General features: G+C 40.3%; 1 protein-coding gene across 3 annotated transcripts in view; it reads right to left on the bottom strand.

Annotated features, from left to right (window-relative positions):
- Nucleotides 1-913: 913 nt before the first annotated feature.
- The window catches only part of ganc (glucosidase, alpha; neutral C), a 48,652-nt gene continuing 27,916 nt past the window's right edge, over nt 914-21,649 (bottom strand). For all 3 annotated transcript variants that reach the window (XM_066694982.1, XM_066694984.1, XM_066694983.1), the window contains 12 exons: nt 20,445-20,524; nt 18,930-19,073; nt 14,585-14,681; nt 12,847-12,948; nt 10,652-10,895; nt 9,267-9,331; nt 9,094-9,170; nt 8,721-8,795; nt 5,746-5,859; nt 5,322-5,434; nt 4,336-4,439; nt 914-1,139 (listed from right to left, as the gene is read on the bottom strand). In XM_066694982.1, coding sequence (XP_066551079.1) covers nt 1,030-1,139; nt 4,336-4,439; nt 5,322-5,434; nt 5,746-5,859; nt 8,721-8,795; nt 9,094-9,170; nt 9,267-9,331; nt 10,652-10,895; nt 12,847-12,948; nt 14,585-14,681; nt 18,930-19,073; nt 20,445-20,524 — 1,325 coding nt within the window. In that variant the 3' untranslated portion in view covers nt 914-1,029. The remainder of the gene's footprint in view (nt 1,140-4,335; nt 4,440-5,321; nt 5,435-5,745; nt 5,860-8,720; nt 8,796-9,093; nt 9,171-9,266; nt 9,332-10,651; nt 10,896-12,846; nt 12,949-14,584; nt 14,682-18,929; nt 19,074-20,444; nt 20,525-21,649) is intronic.

Raw genomic sequence — 21,649 nt, 5'->3', positions numbered from 1 at the left:
CTAGTGGAGCAGGAGGCCGTTGCTGCTGTGGTAGGTGGAGGGCACGGTAGCTGACCTCTGTTGCCCCAATTTGTACATACTTGAAAAATTAAAAATGTTTTTTGATTAGGTTCCTATGGTAACATGCTAAACCCTTAGGCTGTGCTTTCTCAGATAACCGGGTTTCAACCGCAGCCTATCATTTTGGAGGAAAAAGCACAAACCCATGTAATTTTAACGTGCATGGTGCTGAAAAATGAAGCCCTCAGGTAGGGCTGCCAACCATTCCTTATTACAGGGGTTTCCAACCCAGGTCCTGGAGGACCCCCTATCCTGATGGTTTTAGTTCACCAAGATGATGAATGTTTGGGGAGTGCTGATATTTTAACACCTCAGTCTGTGCACCACCTGATTGACTGCTCTCATGTACATACTAGTGAGCTCTAGTTTAAAGCAGAAGTTCTAGAGCCACAAAAGCAGGAGGTATTTGTGATCTCTTCTTGATTCTTCATTCTAGTTGATCTCAAAGGTGTTTCATGGTATTGCCTTTCTAAGAACTTTTAATTGTTTCAGTAGTACATGAGTCATTGGTTTGAACATTTTTGAGAATCTATAAAACTTGGAACTAAAGTACAGTCTTGGATCATGGCCATTAGTATAATTAAAAACCCAGTGCACAGAGCTTTTCATTGTACCACTCATAAAAATAAAAGCCTGCCATTGAATACTGGGTGACTGGGTAATTTTTGATACGTGAGGTCAAATGTTTAATTTAATCTGGCCCTCTATTAATAATGTGCTGTAGTATCATCCTAGAAATACTTCTTAGGATGCTCTCTGATGCAATTTTATTATTATTATAGGATGAGGAACTTAATGAAAATGCAGAGTAATAGGAGGCACATATTTCAGCATAAAAAAGGATGGAACCATGTTGTTTAATACGATTTATTAAAACAGGAACATGAGTCAAACTATAGCATTTTACATCCTCCTGATTCCTTTGTGGACTAAGAAGCCTTTACATAAAAACAGCTGCACACAGGATCATTATTTTATCTCCAGTTGCCAGTTCTGCACAGCTCCCAGTTTCAGACCTTTAACTGTCAACAGTGACCTCTTCTCCTCATAAGTAAAAGGCACGTTCTCTGCCCTGTCACCTAAGGGTAGAACAGGAATTAAAATAGTACAGAAAGTGCAGATGTAGAGGACTGAATAAAATGACAGGCTTGTAAAAAAAAAAAAAAAAAACATTAAATACACATGCATATATGTAGCATAATACACCAGGTGGCTGTGTATAAATACATAATGTTCTCTTTCAAACAGTATGTGTGGCACCCCAAGCACAGAAAAGAGACAAAATATTCTATCAGGCCTTCCCAACACAGTAACATACCTTAACAAAATTATCAAATGCATATAGTCTTACTATCAATATTATTAAATAGTTTAAAATACACCTTTGACCAGGGCAACTTGCATTGTTTAAAAAAAAAAAACTATGTACACAGCATTGCATGGGTAACAAAATCAACTTTAAACAATCCAAAACATTGAATACAATTAAGAATACAGATACTAAAATGAAGGTATAAGAAAAGATTAGAATGCACAATTACAGTGGCTCTCAAAAGTATTCACCCACCTTGGACTTTTCCACATTTCATTGTGTTACAACTTGAAATCAGAATGGATATAATCAGGAGTTTTTGCCACTGATCAACATAGAAGATGTCCATAATGTGAAAAAAAAGTGACAAATATAATCTGTAAATTATTCTAAATTAATTACAAATACAAAACAGAAAATAATTTAATACACACGTAATCACCACCTTTGCTATGACACACCTGACTGAGCTGTGATGACACAAATTGTCTTTAGAAGTCACATAATTAATTGAATGGAGTCCACCTCTCAGGTTAAATACACCTGTCTCTGGGAGGCCCCACAGTCGGTTAGTACAATTCCTAACAAAAACTACATCAGGAAATCGAAGGAACATTCAATGCAAATCCGGAATAAGGTTCTTCAAAAGCAGGCCCGGTGCTATGGGTGGGCCTCAGGGGGCCTTGCCCCCCCAGTTTAGATCCAGTGCCCCCCCCAGTATCCGATTCTAAATTGTCATTTAAAAAAAAGCAAAAATAATATTAAAGCGCAATTTGGTTCTATAAAATGTATACAAACTACTACCGGAAATACTGTGTTTCAAAACCAGGGTTGCCAGGTTTTTTTTTATGGCAACAAGCCTTATTGATTCCCAAAACAAGCAACCTCCTACAACAACCAATCAAACAGAGGGGGGGGGGGGGCGGCTGCTGTCAACACTTTATGACTGTTGATATAGGGTGCATTTATGACATGCGTACTTTTGTTATTCTGCAAAGACTTTGACCAATTTAGCCAATGGTTTCCAGATCAGTCTTCTGAATCTGTGCAAATTCTGGTCAGAATTGTTAAAGTCTGCATGTTGTGAATGCACCCATTGGGTGTACGAATTATTTTATGCATTAATGATGTTTTTTTTTTATTTTTTTTATATGGTTCTGGATTCAATAGACAATAATAATAATACCCTCAGTACTACACCTGAGTATGTTCCCTGCTTTTATTTTTTGTTATAGGCATAATTCTTTTAGATAGCTAGAAAACGCAAATGTAGGCTAAGAATAATTAATGCCCAAACAAGCACATTCCATATAAAACAAGCCCAGAAACTGCAACCCAAGAGTTAAAAAAAAAAGTAACTGCAAAAAAAATATCTAAATCCGTGGGAAATGTTCAAAACCCCTTAGTGACGTTTTTTAGTTGTGCCTCTAGTAGAAGACGGCGACACATTAATTGCACTGCGTCACTGTGGGTGAAGACATTGAGACCTTTTTTTTTCAATTGGCTTTGAAAATGGACATATGAAAGTGGCTGAAAACAAATTAAAAACAAGTATCCGGTATAGTATAATAGCCTGTTGTCTTTCCTTTCAGTATAATTTGCCCAATTAAACAATTGCGTATAAGGGAATCGGTTTGTTAATAACAGTAAGATCTTTTTTTTCTGTTCAATTTTGAAGAATCAGATGAAAGTAAGCATTATATGTACAGTCCTTTCTGTATGATAACTTGGTGTATATGCAAACCTGTGTATTGCGCATTGTAGAGTGCCTGTTCACTCGATTTGTACTCAACTTGACTCAGATGCTACCTTGTAGCTAATGCGGTAATAATAACAATAATAATAATAAAATCGGAAGGAACTGTATATAATATTGTATTGTAATCATGTCATATGATTGATTGTTTCCATTGTTTAATGCCATTATAAGGAAGTAAAATGGTAAAGAATATGATTTAATTCATTTTACAAAATGGGCCCCGCCTAAATAAGTGGCTGCCCCCCTAGAGCGTTTAAGCTGCCGCCGGGCCTGTTCAAAAGCACCAATCAGGGGAAGGATATAAGAACATTTTCAAGGCATTGAATATCCCCGGAGCACAGTAAAGTCCAGTATTAAGAAATGGACAGAATATGGCACAACTGTGAATCTGCCTAGATCAGGCCGTACTCAAAAACAGAGTATCCGGGTGAGAAGGGCACTAGTCAGGGAGGCCACCAAGAGGCCTATAGCAACTCTAAAGGAGTTAGTCTTCCACTGTGAGCTGGACTGTGCATACTGCAACAGTAGCCCGGGTGCTTCACAAAAGTGGACTTTATGGGAGAGTAGCAAAACGTAATCCATTGTTGAAAAAAACTCACAAAAGGCATGAAGGCATGTGGGAGACTCTGAGACCAAGTGGTGGAAGATTTTATGGTGTGATGATGCTTTTTGGCCTCAATGCTAAGCGCTATGTTTGGTGCAAGACTAACACTGCACATCATCCTGAGAACACCATTCCTACTGTGAAGCATGGTGGTGGCATCATCATACCATGGAGATGCTTCTCTGCCTCAGGGCCTGGAAATCTTGTAAAGATAGAGGGCAAAATGGATGCAGCAAAGCACGGAGAAACTAACCAGCAGGACAATGACCCCAAACATACAGCCAGAGCCACACTGGTTGGCTTAAAAACAAAAAGGTCAATGTCCTGGAGTGGCCCAATCAAAGCTCATATTAAATCCATTCTGATTTCATGTTGTAAAACAATGAAATGTGGAAAAGTTCAAGGGGGGTGAATACTTTTGAGAGCCACTGTATATTCATGTTTTCTTCTAAAATATATTAAAAACTGTAATCTGTACATTACTGACTTACTTTGGCATGAATATTGCAATTTGTATTTTTGTTTTATATACAAAACGTTTGTGTGGTGGAGTTTTATTTCTGGGTTGCTTTAATTCAACTTCAGGAGGGATGCTCTTACCAGAAAGTTGTGCAGTCACTGCAGAGGGCCTCTCTCTGACTCCCATCCACTGCACACATTCTACTGAGCATCTGGATTCAAACTTCCCTGTGTTGTCAGAACAACTGTAAAACATAATCAGGCTGTTTAAGATAATTTTACAGTCATAGACCCAAAATAGCTGTCAGCTGCAGTAGACAAACACCCGACAAATTTAAAGACTAAAGTATGTAGCTGCATCTATGCATAAGTGGAGCAGCTCCTCAATATAGATTAACAAGCTTTCTTGCTTATGTATTTATTTCCCCCTAGATCTTCTCAATTTCCAAAGCTTAAGGAAAGTGCTGGAATACAGCCATGCGCCAAAACAATGTCAAACCCAGTACTTGATTGACTGAATAACCAGGATCCTCATTCTAACTGGAGTGACAATTGGATGCATGGATCCAGGGTCTAGGGGGCCGAGGGTAATAAACCACTAGTCGAAGCGGTGCCTAGAACCAAGGCTACACACACTGGTGGTGGAGCGCAGCAGAGGCACAGCTGCGGGCTGTAGTGCGGGTGCAAGCCGGTGGAGGAGCACCTCACGCGGACGAGATCTCTTACGACAAACCAAGGCCTAGGCTGAGCTGATTTAAATAAAATTGCTGCATGATCTTTAACGAGGGGCAGTGGACATTTTTGAGCGAATGTGTCATGCTTTCATTGGGTAGAAGCATGAGTTTATTTGCACAGATCTGCCTAACTTTGCTAACTTTGCAGCAGATGTGTTGCAATGGTAACTTACTCAGCTGGAATTTAAGTTTGCTTCGAGGAAAGTTTTTCTTTCAGATAGCTACGAGGAATAGGGTCCTGGTGTTGAAATCAAATTAATATTATTAATTCATCCCCCCTCTCCTTTTTTAACTTTAAACCAAAACCTCCTCCAACAAGGTCAATCAAACCCTCTCTCTGCTTTTGGCGTTACACAAAAATGGGTTTCTAAAATTCTGCCAAGAACCTTTTACCTGGAGAGCAGTTTACCATTGAAGAAGGTAAATCTTTGCAGAGCAAACTCTTTCTTGTCTGTGTAGTTGAAGGAATGGCCATCGTCCATATACAGGTCTCCCACTGCACTGCCCTGGGGAGAGCAAATGGCAAACATGGTTAGCTTTACAGGCTTAAAAAGTGCTGCTTTGCTTATCATTCATCTCCAAAATACCATTTATATCCAGTTTACTCTTGCAGTTCTGTTCAACTGGATTTAAAATGTGTTTTTACAAGCTGGTGGTGCTGTAAACAGAATAAAAAATCTAAGACGGAAACAGACAAACAATAACAAGGAAGACTAAGAATAATACAAATAAAATAGTCTCTGAATCATCACTTTCAGAAACCTTAATTTTTTTATGCCGTGTGAGTGTTTTATAAAAGTACACTAGGGAGGAACACCTTGGGGTCCAGTGCCACAGTCAGAGAGAATGGCATACTGTTCTGGTCAGCTGTGCATGTGCCAGCCTCCTTCTTCCTGGGTACCACAGTGCCACCTCGTTGGAAGACTGGCGCCTAGCAACAAGAAGTAAGAAACAAGCGGTTTAGATTCTGTGACTTCTACATCAGGCTCCAGCAGTAAACAAATCAGGGGGGTACTTAAATAAAAAGAGAAATGTGCAAAAGCACTTACCATGTAAGTCTGACATTAATATATACAAATAAGTAAATGGTTAGCCCCAGAGAGACAGGGAGCTCTGACAATGGGAGATGTTCTACTAACCACAGCAAATAAAGGGAAACTGCTTGTAGGAAAGTCCTGAAATGTTTGTACCTCAATCCCAGGAGTATAAGGAACAAGATGTTAGACCTAGAAGCCACAGTGCTGGCATGTGACTATGATGCTGTACGAGTGACAGAAACATGACTTACAGAAAAGGATGGAGATGAATACAAGTTGAAAGGATACACACAGTTTAGGAGAGACAGCCAAAATCGAAGAGGTGGTGGGGTAGCATTATATGTCAGAAATGACAATGAGGCAGATGAACTCAAATTAGATCCTGCTAACGAAACGGAATAATTGTGGGTTAAATGATTGCATAAAAGATTTGGAGGGTTAGTGGTAGCAGTGTTACAGACCACCTAATTAGATATGATGTTGTAGTGTACAATGTTATCAGAACTGCATGTTATGATCTATAATGATCAATTAATAGTAAGATCAACATTTTGGTGTTTATGCCACAAAGCTCACTTTAATGTTACATTAACATACCTGTTGGTGTCGTTAGTTTCGACAATTAAAATTATTGTATCAACTAGTGTTGTCACGATACCAGAAGTTTGACTTCGATACCGATACCAGGCTTAGTATCATAACATTCGATACCAAAACGATACCACACCAAAAAAAAAAAAAAAAACTTTCTAGGTTAAGGCATAATGTAACATTAAAGTGAGCTTTGTGGCATAAACACCAAAATATAAACAATGAGACCTGTGCTTTTCCAATCTGTCATCTTGCAGGGAATTCACTGTTGCATCACTTTAATTACCAAATACAGCACAATATTTTTTCTGTATTCAGGTCATAAATTAATGTACATGTTGATCTTACTATTAATTGATCATTATAGATTTGAAAACAAACACTATAAATGTTGTGGCACAGTGGGGGGAGTTACATGCCAGCGGGTTATATGGGTGGTTGCAAGTAGGAAAAGTCCCCCGACTCTGTCTGCGTTTCTTTTAAAAATCAAGGGTTCTTTGTCTTTGTCCTTCTTTTCCTGTTTTTTTTTTATGATGCCATTAGGGTGAACACCTTAAGGGGTGTCCCAATCCATTAGGCAACGAGTGAAGGAGCCTAAATCGAGCTTTTTGTGCCCTTCAATTCTCCCTTCGACGGAGTGTAAAAAAAGAGTACACTTATGCGTTTTAAGGCGGAGACAAGTCAATAGGGAATATATGGCAGCAGCGGGTACATATAAAAGTAATCTAATGCTAGCTAGACAGTTGTAGAAATTGTTAAATTATGTATCAAGGAAATTATAATACATAGATAATATAAAATTATTATATAATCATGATTTAAATATATGATTAGACAGTTCAGCCAAAAAATGTTAACCTATCAATTAATTACTGAAGTGTGTCCCATTGAACACTTTTAGTTTCACCCTACACGCTACACCCTAGCTCACTCAAGTGCACACTCTGTGATGTCAGCACAACGTCCTGCGAAGTGTATACCTGTCGAATGGGTGTAGGGATCAAGTGTGCGATTTGGGATGCAGCCAAATAAATAAATATTTGGGTCCTCCCTTTTATGCAAGCAGCCCTGAGACACCTGTTCCTGGTGGTGGGTCAGCTGACTGCTGGAGTAAGTCAGCTGACAGCCAACAGGAAGTTGAGTGCTAGGGTTTGTGGGCAATGTAGTTTTCCCTGTGTTTGTAGGGCTAGCTGCCAAAAAATGAAAGACACGTGCAGGAATATACACCGATCAGCCATAACATTATGACCACCTACCTAATATTGTGTAGGTCCCCCTTTTGCCGCCAAAACAGCCCTGACCCGTCAAGGCATGGACTCCACTAGACCTCTGAAGGTGTGCTGTGGTATCTGGCACCAAGACGTTAGCAGTAGATCCTTTAAGTCCTGTAAGTTGCGAGGTGGGGCCACCATGGATCGGACTTGTTTGCCCATCACATCCCACAGGTGCTCGATTGGAGGCCAAGTCAACACCTTGAACTCATGATTCATCAGACCAGGCCACCTTCTTCCATTGCTCCGTAGTCCAGTTCTGATGCTCACGTGCCCATTGTAGGCACTTTCGGCAGTGGACAGGGGTCAGCATGGGCACCCTAATTGGTCTGCGGCTACGCAGCCCCATATGCAACAAACTGCGATGCACTGTGTGTTCTGACACCTTTCTATCAGAACCAGTATTCACTTTTTCAGCAATTTGAGCTATAGTAGCTCGTCTGCATCAATGAGCCTTGGCCTCCCATGACCCTGTTGCCGGTTCACCGCTTTTCCTTCCTTGGACCAATTTTGATAGGTACTGACCACTGCAGACCGGGAACACCCCACAAGAGCAGCTGTTTTGGAGATGCTCTGACCCAGTCGTCTAGCCATCACAATTTGGCCCTTGTCAAAGTCGCTCAGATCCTTACGCTTGCCCATTTTTCCTGCATCTAACACATCAACTTTGAGGACAAAATGTTCACTTGCTGCCTAATATATCCCACCCATTGACAGGTGCCATGATAACGAGATTATCAGTGTTATTCACTTCACCTGGTCAGTGGTCATAATGTTATGGCTGATCGGTGTATCTGTTATATATAACCTTGCCCCACACTGTGTTACAATGTGTAAAGATAATATCAAAGTGTTTAGTGGTTTCAATAGTTTAACAGGCGGTGAAGACTCACACTGTCGAGGGTTACAGAAACATTGACTGTCCTGCCTCCTCTGAATATCTGGGAAGAGTGAACATCGTACCAGTACTGCGAGCAAAAGTTACAAAGACATCAAGAGTTACCAGTTGGGACTGGAAATACATTTTCTATAAATTCAGTATAACAAGTAAAGAAACTTTAACACAAACACTTTCCTCACAAGAAAATAGCAATATTTTTAGCTGTTAATTTAAACATTTGCTGTCTCCAATGTATGGTAAAATAATGAATAAACAGGGTTATTGTACATATTAAATGTAAACACCTCTTTGCTGAGAAAAAATGATCAATTACAAATATATTAATGAATTGTGGAACCAATATATATAATTCAAATATAGCTTACCTCCCCACATCCTGGAAATAAAACCTTCACCTCTTTGACTCCAGGGTCAGTCACAGGGCAAGCCAACAAAGCACTTCCTATCAATAACAGAATTTTTTTTTTTCTGCAGTTGCTTTCACTAGTCATTTTTTGATGTACAATAACTATCAGACTAAAACTAATGGCATGTATACCTATCATGTACTGGTCTTCCACTGCAAAGGTCTGTGGCTCTTTGGGGAATTCTACCCACAGCGGCCTAAACAAATATAAGAACAAAAGTTACAAATGTTCATCCATCTTGGTTGATTGGTTTTTAGTACCTTGTAGTTTCACTTTTTTTTTTTTTTGAAGGAACACAGAGAGCTGTCTAAATGTAAATGGTTAAGTAGCTTGTTCTCTACCTCCATAGCTCTTTATGTGAACATGTGCCAGTCTTAAAAATACCTAATATTTTAACTACTGACTAACTACTGACTGACATCTTAAAATATGCTGTTGACTCATGACACAGTACCCACAGAAAAGAAGTGATAAATTAATCCTTTAAAAAAAAAATTAAGAAACTGAAAGCAGAAATTATATATATATATATATATATATATACACTCACCTAAAGGATTATTAGGAACACCATACTAATACTGTGCTTGACCCACTTTCGCCTTCAGAACTGCCTTCATTCTATGTGGCATTGATTCAACAAGGTGCTGAAAGCATTCTTTAGAAATGTTGGCCCATATTGATAGGATAGCATCTTGCAGTTGATGGAGATTTGTGGGATGCACATACATTTTTCCAGTCTTCAACTGTCCAATTTTGGTGAGCTTGTGCAAATTGTAGCCTCTTTTTCCTATTTGTAGTGGAGATGAGTGGTACCCGGTGGGGTCTTCTGCTGTTGTAGCCCATCCGCCTCAAGGTTGTACGTGTTGTGGCTTCACAAATGCTTTGCTGCATACCTCGGTTGTAACGAGTGGTTATTTCAGTCAAAGTTGCTCTTCTATCAGCTTGAATCAGTCGGCCCATTCTTCTCTGACCTCTAGCATCAACAAGGCATTTTCGCCCACAGGACTGCCGCATACTGGATGTTTTTCCCTTTTCACACCATTCTTTGTAAACCCTAGAAATGGTTGTGCGTGAAAGTCCCAGTAACTGAGCAGATTGTGAAATACTCAGACTGGCCCGTCTGGCACCAACAACCATCCCACGCTCAAAATTGCTTAAATCACCTTTCTTTCCCATTCAGACATTCAGTTTGGAGTTCAGGAGATTGTCTTGACCAGGACCACACCCCTAAATGCATTGAAGCAACTGCCATGTGATTGGTTGATTAGAAAATTGCATTAATGAGAAATTGAACAGGTGTTCCTAATAATCCTTTAGGTGAGTGTATATATATATATATATATATATATATATATATAAAATCCTGTAAGACATTAACTTTTAATTGTACCAGTAGATGTAGAATATTGCATGTTTCATATGTGTAAAACAAGTAATTTTTTTGGGATAAAGGCATGTGCTAAATACCTTAATAATAAAAACAATACTATATGGACTGAAATGAGAGACTTACCTCATTGGTGGCTTGGCTGAGAGCTGGGCCTGATGGAAGAGGGTGTACCAGTAGGGCAGCAGGCAATACCGCTGGGAAATGGCTGCCCTGATAATGGTTGTCACCTCCTCCCCAAAGATCCATGGTTCACGCCGCTTTGTTTGCATGGCTGAGTGGCCTCGGAAGAAGGGCTGCAGTGCTCCTGCCTGGTACCAGCGTACCAGCAGCTCCGGTTCAGGGTCATGGAAGAAGCCACCCACATCCACTAAAGAGAGGGGCGAAAATAATCTGCTGTTTGTTGCACTGCAAACCAAAAATGCCACAGAGCTGTATGCTGTATGTTGTTGTTTTTAGTACCATGTTGTTTGTTTTAGTAGGCTGCAAATCATTTGCCCTTTGGGACTTAATAAATACAGTTAGGTCCATAAATATTTGGACAGTGACACAATTGTCATTATGTTGGCTCTGTACACCACCACATGGATTTGAAAGGAAACAATCAAGAGTGTAGTGTAGACTTTCATCTTTAATTTTTAGGTAGTTACATGCAAATTGGGTGAATGGTGTAGGAATTACACCCATTTTTACAGGTGGTTACCCAATTGTAGGTGCTCAAAAGTAATTGGACAACCTAACATAATCATGAATGAAATTGTGAGTTTTAATACTTGGTTGCAAATCATTTGCAGTCAATGACTGCCTGAAGTCTGGAACCCATAGACATCACCAGATGCTGGGTTTCTTCTCTGGTGATGCTCTGCCAGGCCTGCACTGCAGCTGTCTTTAGTTCCCGTTTGTCCTTGGGGCGTTTTGCCTTCTCCATACTCTTCTCATTCCATCAATTTGATCTTTGACTCATCTGTCCATAGGATGTTGTTCAAGAACTGTTTAGATGTTTTTTTGGCAAACTCTAATCTGGTCTTCCCGTTTCCTGTTTACTTCTTGTGGTAAACCCTCTGTATTTACTCTGGTGAAGTCTTCTCTTGATTGTTGACTTTGATACAGATACAGCTACCTCCTGAAGGGTGTTCATGATCTGGCCAACTGTTGTCAAGGGGTTTTTCTCCACCAGGGAAAGAATTATTCTGTCATCCACAACAGTTGTTTTCCATGGTCTTCCGGGCCTTTTGGTGTTCCTGAGGTCACCAGTGCGTTCTTTCTTTTTAAGAATGTACCAAATAGTTGATTTGGCCACACCTAATGTTTTTGCGATCTCTCTGATTGGTTTGTTTTGATTTCTAAAGCAAAACTGAAAGCAAAACGACCCAAGAACAAGCAGGAACTGAAGAGAATCACCAGGGAAGACACCCAGTATCTGGTGATGTCTATGGGTTCCAGACTTAAGGCAGTCATTGACTGCAAAGGATTTGCAACTAAGTATTGAAACTCCCAATTTAATTAATGATTATTTTAGTTTGTCGAAATACTTTTGAGCCCCTACAATTGGGGGGACCACCTATAAAAATGGGTGTAATTCCTACACCATTCACCCAATTTGCATGTAACTACCTAAAAATTAAAGATGAAAGTCTACACTGAAAGCATATCTTGATTGTTTTCTTTCAAATCCATTGTGGTGGCATACAGAGCCAAAATGATGACAATTGTGTCACTGTCCAAATATTTATGGTCCTAAATGTAAATACTGCCCATGAAGGCTTGAGTTTGTGTATGAAGAATTGAAGTGTCTCCTGCTGACTCTTACCCACTGCTGACTCTGCTTGGCCAACTGTCCCCACCAGTTACCCTGGTGGTTATTAAGGTTAAGGTGATTTCAAGTGCATGTCTACTAATGGTAATTATGCCTTCTTTGACTACACCGATCATAACAATAATATAACTATTGACATATTTTGGCCTTTACTTGAATAGGATCTTGCCAGCATTTGAACCTGAACTTCTTGTTCATTTACTTAAATCAAGACTGATATGGGATATAATATTTACTTTGCATTTACTGTATGTGTTGCTTACTTAATGCCTAAAGCAGGTGATAGGATAGCTTTGATCCTGGCTAAAGGACCTGTCTTGCTTTACTGGACATGCCCACAAAGTGTGATTTTGAGGTGGATTCTGCTATATAAAACACTTGTTGTTAGAATGGCACTCTAATGCTTTGATTCTGAAACAGGGTGAGAATCCACAGAGACAGACAGACGCATTTCCCTGGGTGTGGGATCAGGTTGCCGGACTACAGCTCAGTTGATGCAGCTCACCCCCACAGAAGGAGATTCCAGTGATGCTCAGTGTCAGCAGCATAGGGATGGAGATTTTCAGATAGTCCCAGGTGGCCACATTGTCTCCTGTCCAAACAGCTCCTTCATACAGACATAGAGGCATCAGATACTACAGTAATTGTATTTATACATTGCCTCATACTGGAATGCCAGTGCAAAGAGTGATTTCTCATCCTTACAAATATGCAGGTGTTCTGTCATGTGGATAATAGATAATGCACATCATCCAGCCCACAGTGGTTAGAGATTACTGCAGTGGCGATTGACCTCACTATATCTGTATTTACAAAATATTTTGACCCCCATCCATCAATGTTAGAACTAGAAGAAGTAGCGCATGAGAAAGACCTAGGAGTTTATGTGGACTCCTCACAAAGGCAAACAAAATGTTAGGGTATATTTTCAAAAGTGTAGAATTTAAAACAAGGGAAGTAATGTTACGACTGTACAATGCGCTAGTTAGACCTCATCTGGAATACTGTGTACAGTTCTGGGCTCCACACTTCAAGAAAGATATCGCTGCTCTAGAGGCAGTTCAGAGGAGAGCAACCAGACTTATTCCAGGTTTGAAGGGAATGTCCTACTGAGAGACTGAGGGACCTGAACCTTTTCACCCTGGAAGAGGAGACTACGTGGGGACTTGATTCAAGTCTTCAAAATCATGAAAGGCATTAACCACATCAAACCAGAGGAGCTTTTCCAGATTTTCCAATGTTAGAACTGCATTCCTTAATTATTATTTATTTTTATTATTTTTGTCTTGTCTTAGCAGATGCCTTCATCCAGGGCAACATACAACATAGCTTTAATACATGTGTTTTTTTCTGAATGTCCTATGAAAGATATTTAAATCAGATGGAGGTATGTCTCTGGCTGTGAGACTTTGAAAATGTTTTCCTTCTTGGCTAGCAATACTACTTTAATATGGATTTGCTTTTCTCAGTATTGCAGTGTCCTGCTCATGGATGTGCAGAGGGTGGGTGAAAAGGTGGGGTGAGCCACTGCCGTTTCCCCCCCACCAAAGTGAGATTTAGGCCGGACCAGGGCCACCTTCACTCATATGTGAACGGGGTCATAGTTTTAAGGCGGCCCTGGGCCAGGTCAAAACTAGTCCAGCTTTTTGACCTGGCCTAAATCTTTGAGGCGGCCTAAAGGCGACCTAAACGTGAATATGAACAAGCCGGGCCCTGGGCTGGGTGGAAAGGATCAGTACACCAAAAAAGCCAAACAAGACAAGACAAACAGTATTTTCTCTATATTGCTTGAATGTCATATCGATCTATAGCCTTAAATGTACAGATACATTTCACTATCTCATATCTTTATATATATTAAAAAAGTAAAGGCTAAGTAATGAGTTATAATGATGTAAACAGTTCAAACTACTCGGTCAATTAAAACAAAACTGTGTGCAGCTGGTAACTAACTATTGTTTTTTTCTTGTACTAAGTATGATTGAAGTCTGAAATGTAACAGTATGCATTTTACACCTGAAAATTGCATTGTGAAATTGTGAATGGGACCAGGTGATGATAAGGCCTAATACATGTGAACAGGGTCTTGGTTCTGACCACACCTCCCACAACGTACTTCAGCAGCACCTAACACACATTATTTCTTATTAATCTGAAACCTATTGTTCTAAAACTCAGTTCTCTGGTTTATTTATCTGAATCCCATATCCTATTCAGTGCTTTATGCCCAAAGTCCCACTCACCAAACCTCTGGGATCCAGCAAAGAAGGAGCGTGTGAGGACAAAGGGCCTCTCTGTGCCACCTGACCTCCAAGTTAGGCCCTCTGCTGTGGCCCAGTGCTGCCAGGAAGAGAGAGATCAGTATTACAGACCATCTGCTGAGAATGGACATTATATTATATCCTCAAATCAAAACTCAACTTTCCCTGGAAAAACATCAACATAGACATTAATTAATGCCATTAACTTTTACTAATGACTTTCAAATGCCTCCCACAACCAATATAGAATATAGTGATAGCAAAGAGGAAATTCCATTCTTAACTTGTTAACTTGTATGTTCTACAGTACTGGTGTTTTGTATCATACTAGTCTAATCTATAATGTATTTTCACATAAGTGTTTAAGAATTAAAGATTCAATAAGTCAGATTGTGTTTTAAGTGGCTGTTTCTCCTCTGCATTTAAACAAGCTGCTGTCATCCCACTCAAGAAACCAACCCTTGACCCCACCTCTCCTCAGAACTACCGCCCTGTCTCCCTACTCCCCTTCCTCTCAAAGACTCTCGAGCGGGCGGTCCTCTGTCTTTATGTCCCAACACTCACTCCTTGATCCTCTGCAATCCGGCTTCTGCACAGCTCATTCCACTGAGACTCCTGGCAGTCACTGACTCCCTCAGCTGTGCTCGGGCGGCCTCCCTCTCCTCAGTCCTCATCCTCCTTGATCTCTCCGCAGCATTTGACAAGGTCGATCACTCTATCTCTCCTGCCTCGCTGATCTTGGAATCTCTGGGACTGCTCTCACCTGGTTCTCCTCCTACCTCAGCAACCGGACCTACCAAGTGACATGGCGAGGTTCCTCATCCACCCCCCAACCTCTCCTCACAGGCGTTCCGCAAGGCTCCGTCCTGGGCCCGCTCCTGTTCTCTCTCTACACTCGCTCGCTGGGCCCCCTCATCGCTTCCCATGGTTTCTTCTACCACTTCTATGCTGATGATGCCCAGATCTTCCTGTCTTTTCCCTCTTCTGACCCTCTCATCCCCTCTCGCATCTCTTCCTGTTTGTCTAGGAAGTCACCCTCGATCCTGTGCTCTCCTACACCCAGCACATCAACACGCTGATGCGAACCTGTAGATTCTTCCCTGAGCAACATACGCCAAATCCGTCCCTTCCTCACCGACTACTCAACTCAGCTGCTCGTCCAGTCACTGGTCCTCTCCCGCCTGGACTACTGCAACTCCCTCCTGGCCGGCCTGCCTGCAACTAATACCCACCTGCTCCAGCTCATCCAGAAGTCTGCGGCTCGTCTGGTCTTCTCTCTGCCCCGATTCACACACGCTACTCCACTGCTCCGCTACCTCCAATGGCTCCCGATATCGGCACGCATTCAGTTCAAGACACTGACCCTCACCTACCGCAGTCTTGACCACACTGCACCGAGTTAGCTTCAGACCCTCGTCTCTCCATACATCCCCTCCAGACCACTGCGGTCTTCCGGTGCCAGAAGATTAACTCTGCCTCCACTCCACTCCCCTTACTCCAGAGCCCACTCCTTATCCCTTGGCCCCCAAATGGTGGAATGACCTTCCCACTGAAGTCAAAACAGCAGAGTCCTTGACCTCCTTCCAGTGCTTACTCAAGACGCATCTTTTCAGACAGTACTTGTAATATTAGTCCTTTTAATCCCCTGCAAGATAGCACTTCACAACATTTTATCATGCTTCTTGCGTTACTAATACTTGTATTATTGATTGATTTCCCCCTTGCTCCCTTTCCCATAGCCCTTGACTGTGACTTAACATCTTGACAGCACTTAGTTTTTACTTTCCAGGATGTATGACCTCACTTACTGTACTTACCTGTGTAAATTGGAAGTTGTAAAATGTATTATACTTTGAATTGCTTTGTATAATGTAAATTTGAATTTGTAATGTTTGATGCCTTGTACTTAACTGTATTTTTGCACTTTGTATTGCACTTACACCGATCAGCCATAACATTATGACCACTGACAGGTGAAGCGAATAACACTGATAATCTCGTTATCATGGCACCTGTAAGTGGGTGGGATATATTAGGCAGCAAGTTCAAGGTGTTGACAAATTTCCCAGATCTCAATCCAATCGAGCAGCTGTGGGATGTGCTGGACAAACAAGTCCGATCTATGGAAGCCCCACCTTGCAACTTACAGGACTTAAAGGATCTGCTGCTAACGTCTTGGTGCCAGATACCACAGCCCACCTTCAGAGGTCTAGTGGAGTCCATGCCTCGAAGGGTCAGGGCTGTTTTGGGACCTACACAATATATTAGGCAGGTGGTCATAATGTTATGGCTGATCGGTGTATGTTGTAAGTTGCCCTGGGCATCTGCCAAGAAATAATCATAATAATAATAATAATAATAATAATAATAATAATAATAATAAGTGCTAGTTTGGTATGAAGTAAGATGAGGTTCCAACAAATAACTAATCTGTGTAGTATTGTCAGACTTGTCTCCAGAGAGAGCCAGGGCAGTATAGAACTCTTGGTCTATGGTCTTGGTCAGACTTGGTCAGAACAGGCTTAGTTCAGGAACGGGCAAACAGTGCAATAAAGACAAGGATAAATATGTGGTCAGGGTCACAAAGCAAAATGTCAGTTGATTGAACAACCAAGATAGTAAGAGGGAAATACAGGAAACAAAACACAGGAAGGCGAGCAAGGGTCAGTAAACAGGCACTCAGTAACCAGAAATAATGCTTACACATGCAGTGCAGAAACTAACAAGACTTGGCATTGAATGCATCAAACAGGGGTTTAAATACAGAGCAGAGGGAAGTAGGGGACAGGAATGTGTAGTGTTGGGCCAATGGGAGCTGAGGGATGGTGGTGGAAGTGAAATGAAATTAACAAACTTCAATGGCAAGTGAAGTTAGGTGTATGAACACTTGCACAAACGGCTGTAGAACTTGTTTCTATTAGAAGCACATGACGCATTTAAGAACGTAAATGCCAATTGAGAACACTGGTCCTAAGTAATTTAATTGTTTTCTGTTTTAGAAACAAGTATGTAAACCAAGTAAGTCCACATTAGGGAGAGGCTTTTGTGATTGGTTTGTTTGTTTTAATAGTGCTTGAAAAACAGCTTCAGTATAAACTGCATTGAGATGCTAATAGGTAACTTTTTTTTTTAAAGGAACTTCATCGCATTGTATTGTGTGTGTTTGATATTAACTATCTGTTAATATGATACAGCAGTTTAAAGTACCAACTATATAATTTATAGATCATTATTTGGGATTCTTTGTATTTTGGATTGTTATGTTCTGTGTGGATATGTTTTAGTTTTTGGTTCAGTTATTTAGCTTTGCATGTGTTTATTTTTCTTTGGTCACTGCATTTAAGCGCTTGTACATTCTACTCGTTAACCATATTGCTGCTGCATTGAAAATATTGGCACAATATTGCTGCTATATTGAAAATTGTTATATTTAGAACATAAGAACATAAGAAAGTTTACAAACGAGAGGGGGCCATTCGACCCATCGTGCTCGTTTGGTGTTCATTAATATCTAAGTGATCCAAGGATCCTATCCAGACTATTTTTAAATGTTCCCAAACTTTCAGCTTCAACCACATCACTGGGTAGTTTATTCCAGATTGTGACTACTCTCTGTGTAAAGAAGTGTCTCCTTTAAACAATGTTCTAGCACTGAAACTGTTACATTGAAAAAATAGCTCCTAAATTAATAGTAAGCAAAACTGAATAATAATTATTTTGTAGTAATAAACTTTTAAAGTTTCTAATTGGTCTCTGTTTTGGTCGTGTGCTTGGGAAGGGTGCTGGAATAAGTCCTTCCTCAGTTTAAAGAACCTAATGAGGATTTCCCTCTTCTCTCTATAACATGTTGGGTGTTCCTTACAAAAACATTATTTCTGCATTTCAAATGTTAATCATTTGAAGGTATTTCAGGCAAAACATGTGAAGCAAAATTACAACATTTATTTGATGTTGGCTGAATTACTGATATCCTTCATCAAATAATATGCAAATTAAGAGGCTCTCTGATTGAACTGGTGTCACAAAGTGCATCAATTCTCAATGCTCCTGGTTAGGTTTGAACTCACCTCACCTGTTCACATAAAATTAATGTAATATTTGAATCCCCCCTAATTTGACTGTTGATATTAAGTCATGACTATATCTGCAGAAGCCTTGGCTATGGTAGGTGCCCTAATTCTATATAACAAAAAACTAAAACAAAAAACAAATCGAATAAATGGACTTCGATGAGATTCAATAGCAAAATAATGTACAAATATTTAATACTGCAGTGAAATTAAAGAATCAGGAAATTCCAACTTGTCTTGAAGCCATTTTGACGCACCTGATAAAAACCGTAGAGGTTATGTAGCTCCCTGTGCTCCCAGCCCCCATAATGCACTGCATCCTTCGGCATGGTCTGCTCTGGCCCGTCAAAGACTGAGGGCTCATTCATGTCGTTCCACACAAACAGGGAATCTGTGGAACCCTGATACACACGGAAACTCAGTCATAATAGGTTATTATTATTAAATGATTTCACAACAGAGATGGAGTCTAGACCAGGATGTCTCGAGACCAAGAAATTGACCATGTCTAGCCTCATAAATAAAATAACATTTTGAATAAAAACTAGAGCTACAACGATAAGTTTACTTTTTAAAGGCTTTTGTTAAACAAATTGAAAAATCTGAATAACAGAACAAAATGGGTTTAATTGTTGGTGTATTAGCAAGGAATACAGGAATTAAAACAGGAATATACTGGTGTAGAGGCGAAAACCTGACACTGGATTTAAATTTTAATGTTTTTAATGAAATTGTTAAAGTCAATGTGGGTGTATCTCTTAGTACAAATGGTTTGTTCTCTGTTTCCATGTTGTAAAATTATATAGGTGACCAGAGGGATTCATTATGCATTGTTTAAACCTGATGGTTGAATGGGGATTGGCTGTATTACACTTTCACTGGTACTTAATTTTAAATCTATCAGTCATTTTGGTGAGAGAACTAAACTATTACAGAAAATACTGTTATGTGGAAGGGGTCTAATTTTTTCAAGGGGAAAGTCGAAAGCCTGTGGCTACTGAGGGCATCATAGGTGTAGTAATTTAGCAAATTAAAGGACACTCCGAATGCTACTGGAGAGAGTACTTACATTCATCTTAATTTTATAAATCTTTACTTTTTGTAAAAATGGGGACATAATCTTAATATCTTAAATAAGACTTACATGTTAAGCTACCACGCCCAACATGCTGAGACCCAGACCAAGACCTCAAAATGTGACCTTCAGTCCAAGACCAGGTCCCCAGACTCCATCTTTGTTTTACAGACACCTATGTCCAAGGCAACTTACTTTTTTCACCAAAAGCTAACAATGTACTACATATATCACTAAAAACATACACTTAGCCACACAACACAATGAATTCTATATACCAGATTTCTATGACTGAGACTTTGAAGGTGCAAAAATAAGGCAAATAAGAAATCTGAGTCTGAACAGTAAACTTGCGAGGCAGAAAAAGAGAAAGATATGCAAGAGCAATAGGAAAGATAGAAACAAACAGACTAAACACAGACCACCACTAGTAGTGACCACATTTTTGTTGTACATTTTAATAAACAGATGAGGCAAGTACGTTATAAAAGTCTAAACGCCTGTAGCAAATAAATGAATGAACAATTAAACATCTCAACTAATCCATGGAAGTGTAAAAGTTCAAAGGGTGTCAGGAGGTGAACAATGAAAGCCTCATCACTTAAAGGGCTGTGTGATAAAAGTGACAAAGTACAACACTATTTTTGAAATGCTCTTCATTCATTTTCTACCATAATCCTGTCCAACTCGGGCTCACCTCATAGTTATCAAGAGCAAACTTGCTGCTGTACCAGTCCCGCGTCTTTGGGTTGGAGAAGTCCAAGTAACAGCAAGGGCCTGTAGAGAAGTGTTGGGGGGGGAGTAAAACCAGCAGTACAGGAAGAGATTGTTACATACAGTACTCTATGAGAGGATTAACAAATTCAAACTGAAGTGTTGCCACAAGGCAGACAACAATATATTACTGACCCTAAAATCTGAAAGACAAATTTTCAAAATTTCGTAGCAATGTTAATTACAAGAAAAATAATACTAATACTACACAGTATAGTGAAACATACCGTGAATTACATATAATATCAGTGACAGTTTTGTGTTTACGTCTTTCAAGTTTACATTATTTCAATACATTGGGTCTCTGTTATTCTAACATTCTGGAATGTGTTAGATAAGAGAGGATCTATACCCTTTACTGTCTTTATATGAAAGCTTAACATCTCTTAACATCTCTATCTTTCAAGTCGGAAGCACTGCCCAAGGGGGAGGGGTTTCTGCGCACGTCCGTAGGAACCCGATCGAAACATCACTCTATTAAAGCTTCCATTGGCCCCTGTGCCCGTCACTCAAACATATCCATTCCCACTTCCTATTTGTATAAAAAGTGAAGTCTGCACAGGATCTTCCTCTTTTGCCTCTTTGCTGGACTCGAGAACGTGAGCTCTCTGTGTTTTGTGTGTTTGTGCATCAGACCATTTTACAAACTGAGTGTTTCGGTTGGCTGGCTTCACTAATAAGTGTTGTTCACCACCGTTTCGCTACATCTGTGTCTCTGTCTTGTGTTTGTATTAGTTACATTTATAATTAATCTCGATTCTGTTCCGTCCGTGCACTGAAGACCCAGCTGCACTTTCGAGGGCTTTTTTAGGTTTCAGTTTAGTAGAGCCTTTTAAAAATAATAGCTGTGTTAATATAGTGACTTATATTATCCATCTGCCAGCTGTGTTGTTTTTTTTGTCCATAGGGCTTTTTCCTCCAAAGCTGGAGCAAAAACCGAGGCCCGGCCACCCGGCCTCAGTCGTAAGAGATCTCACCCACGTAAGTGGCTCCTCCGCCGGCTTGCACCCGCACTACAGCCCGTGGCTATGGCTGTAGGAGATCTCGCTCTCTTAGCTTGCTGGGATCGAGCACTGCTACGATTCATTGTCCGTGTGTGGCCCCGGTTTTAGGCCCCGCTTCGGTTGG

This window comes from Amia ocellicauda, chromosome 21 (assembly GCF_036373705.1).
Source record: "Amia ocellicauda isolate fAmiCal2 chromosome 21, fAmiCal2.hap1, whole genome shotgun sequence".
Taxonomy (NCBI): Eukaryota; Metazoa; Chordata; class Actinopteri; order Amiiformes; family Amiidae; genus Amia; species Amia ocellicauda.
The sequence above is the reverse complement of the archived record's forward strand: the minus strand, read 5'-3'. Positions and strand labels throughout refer to the sequence as shown.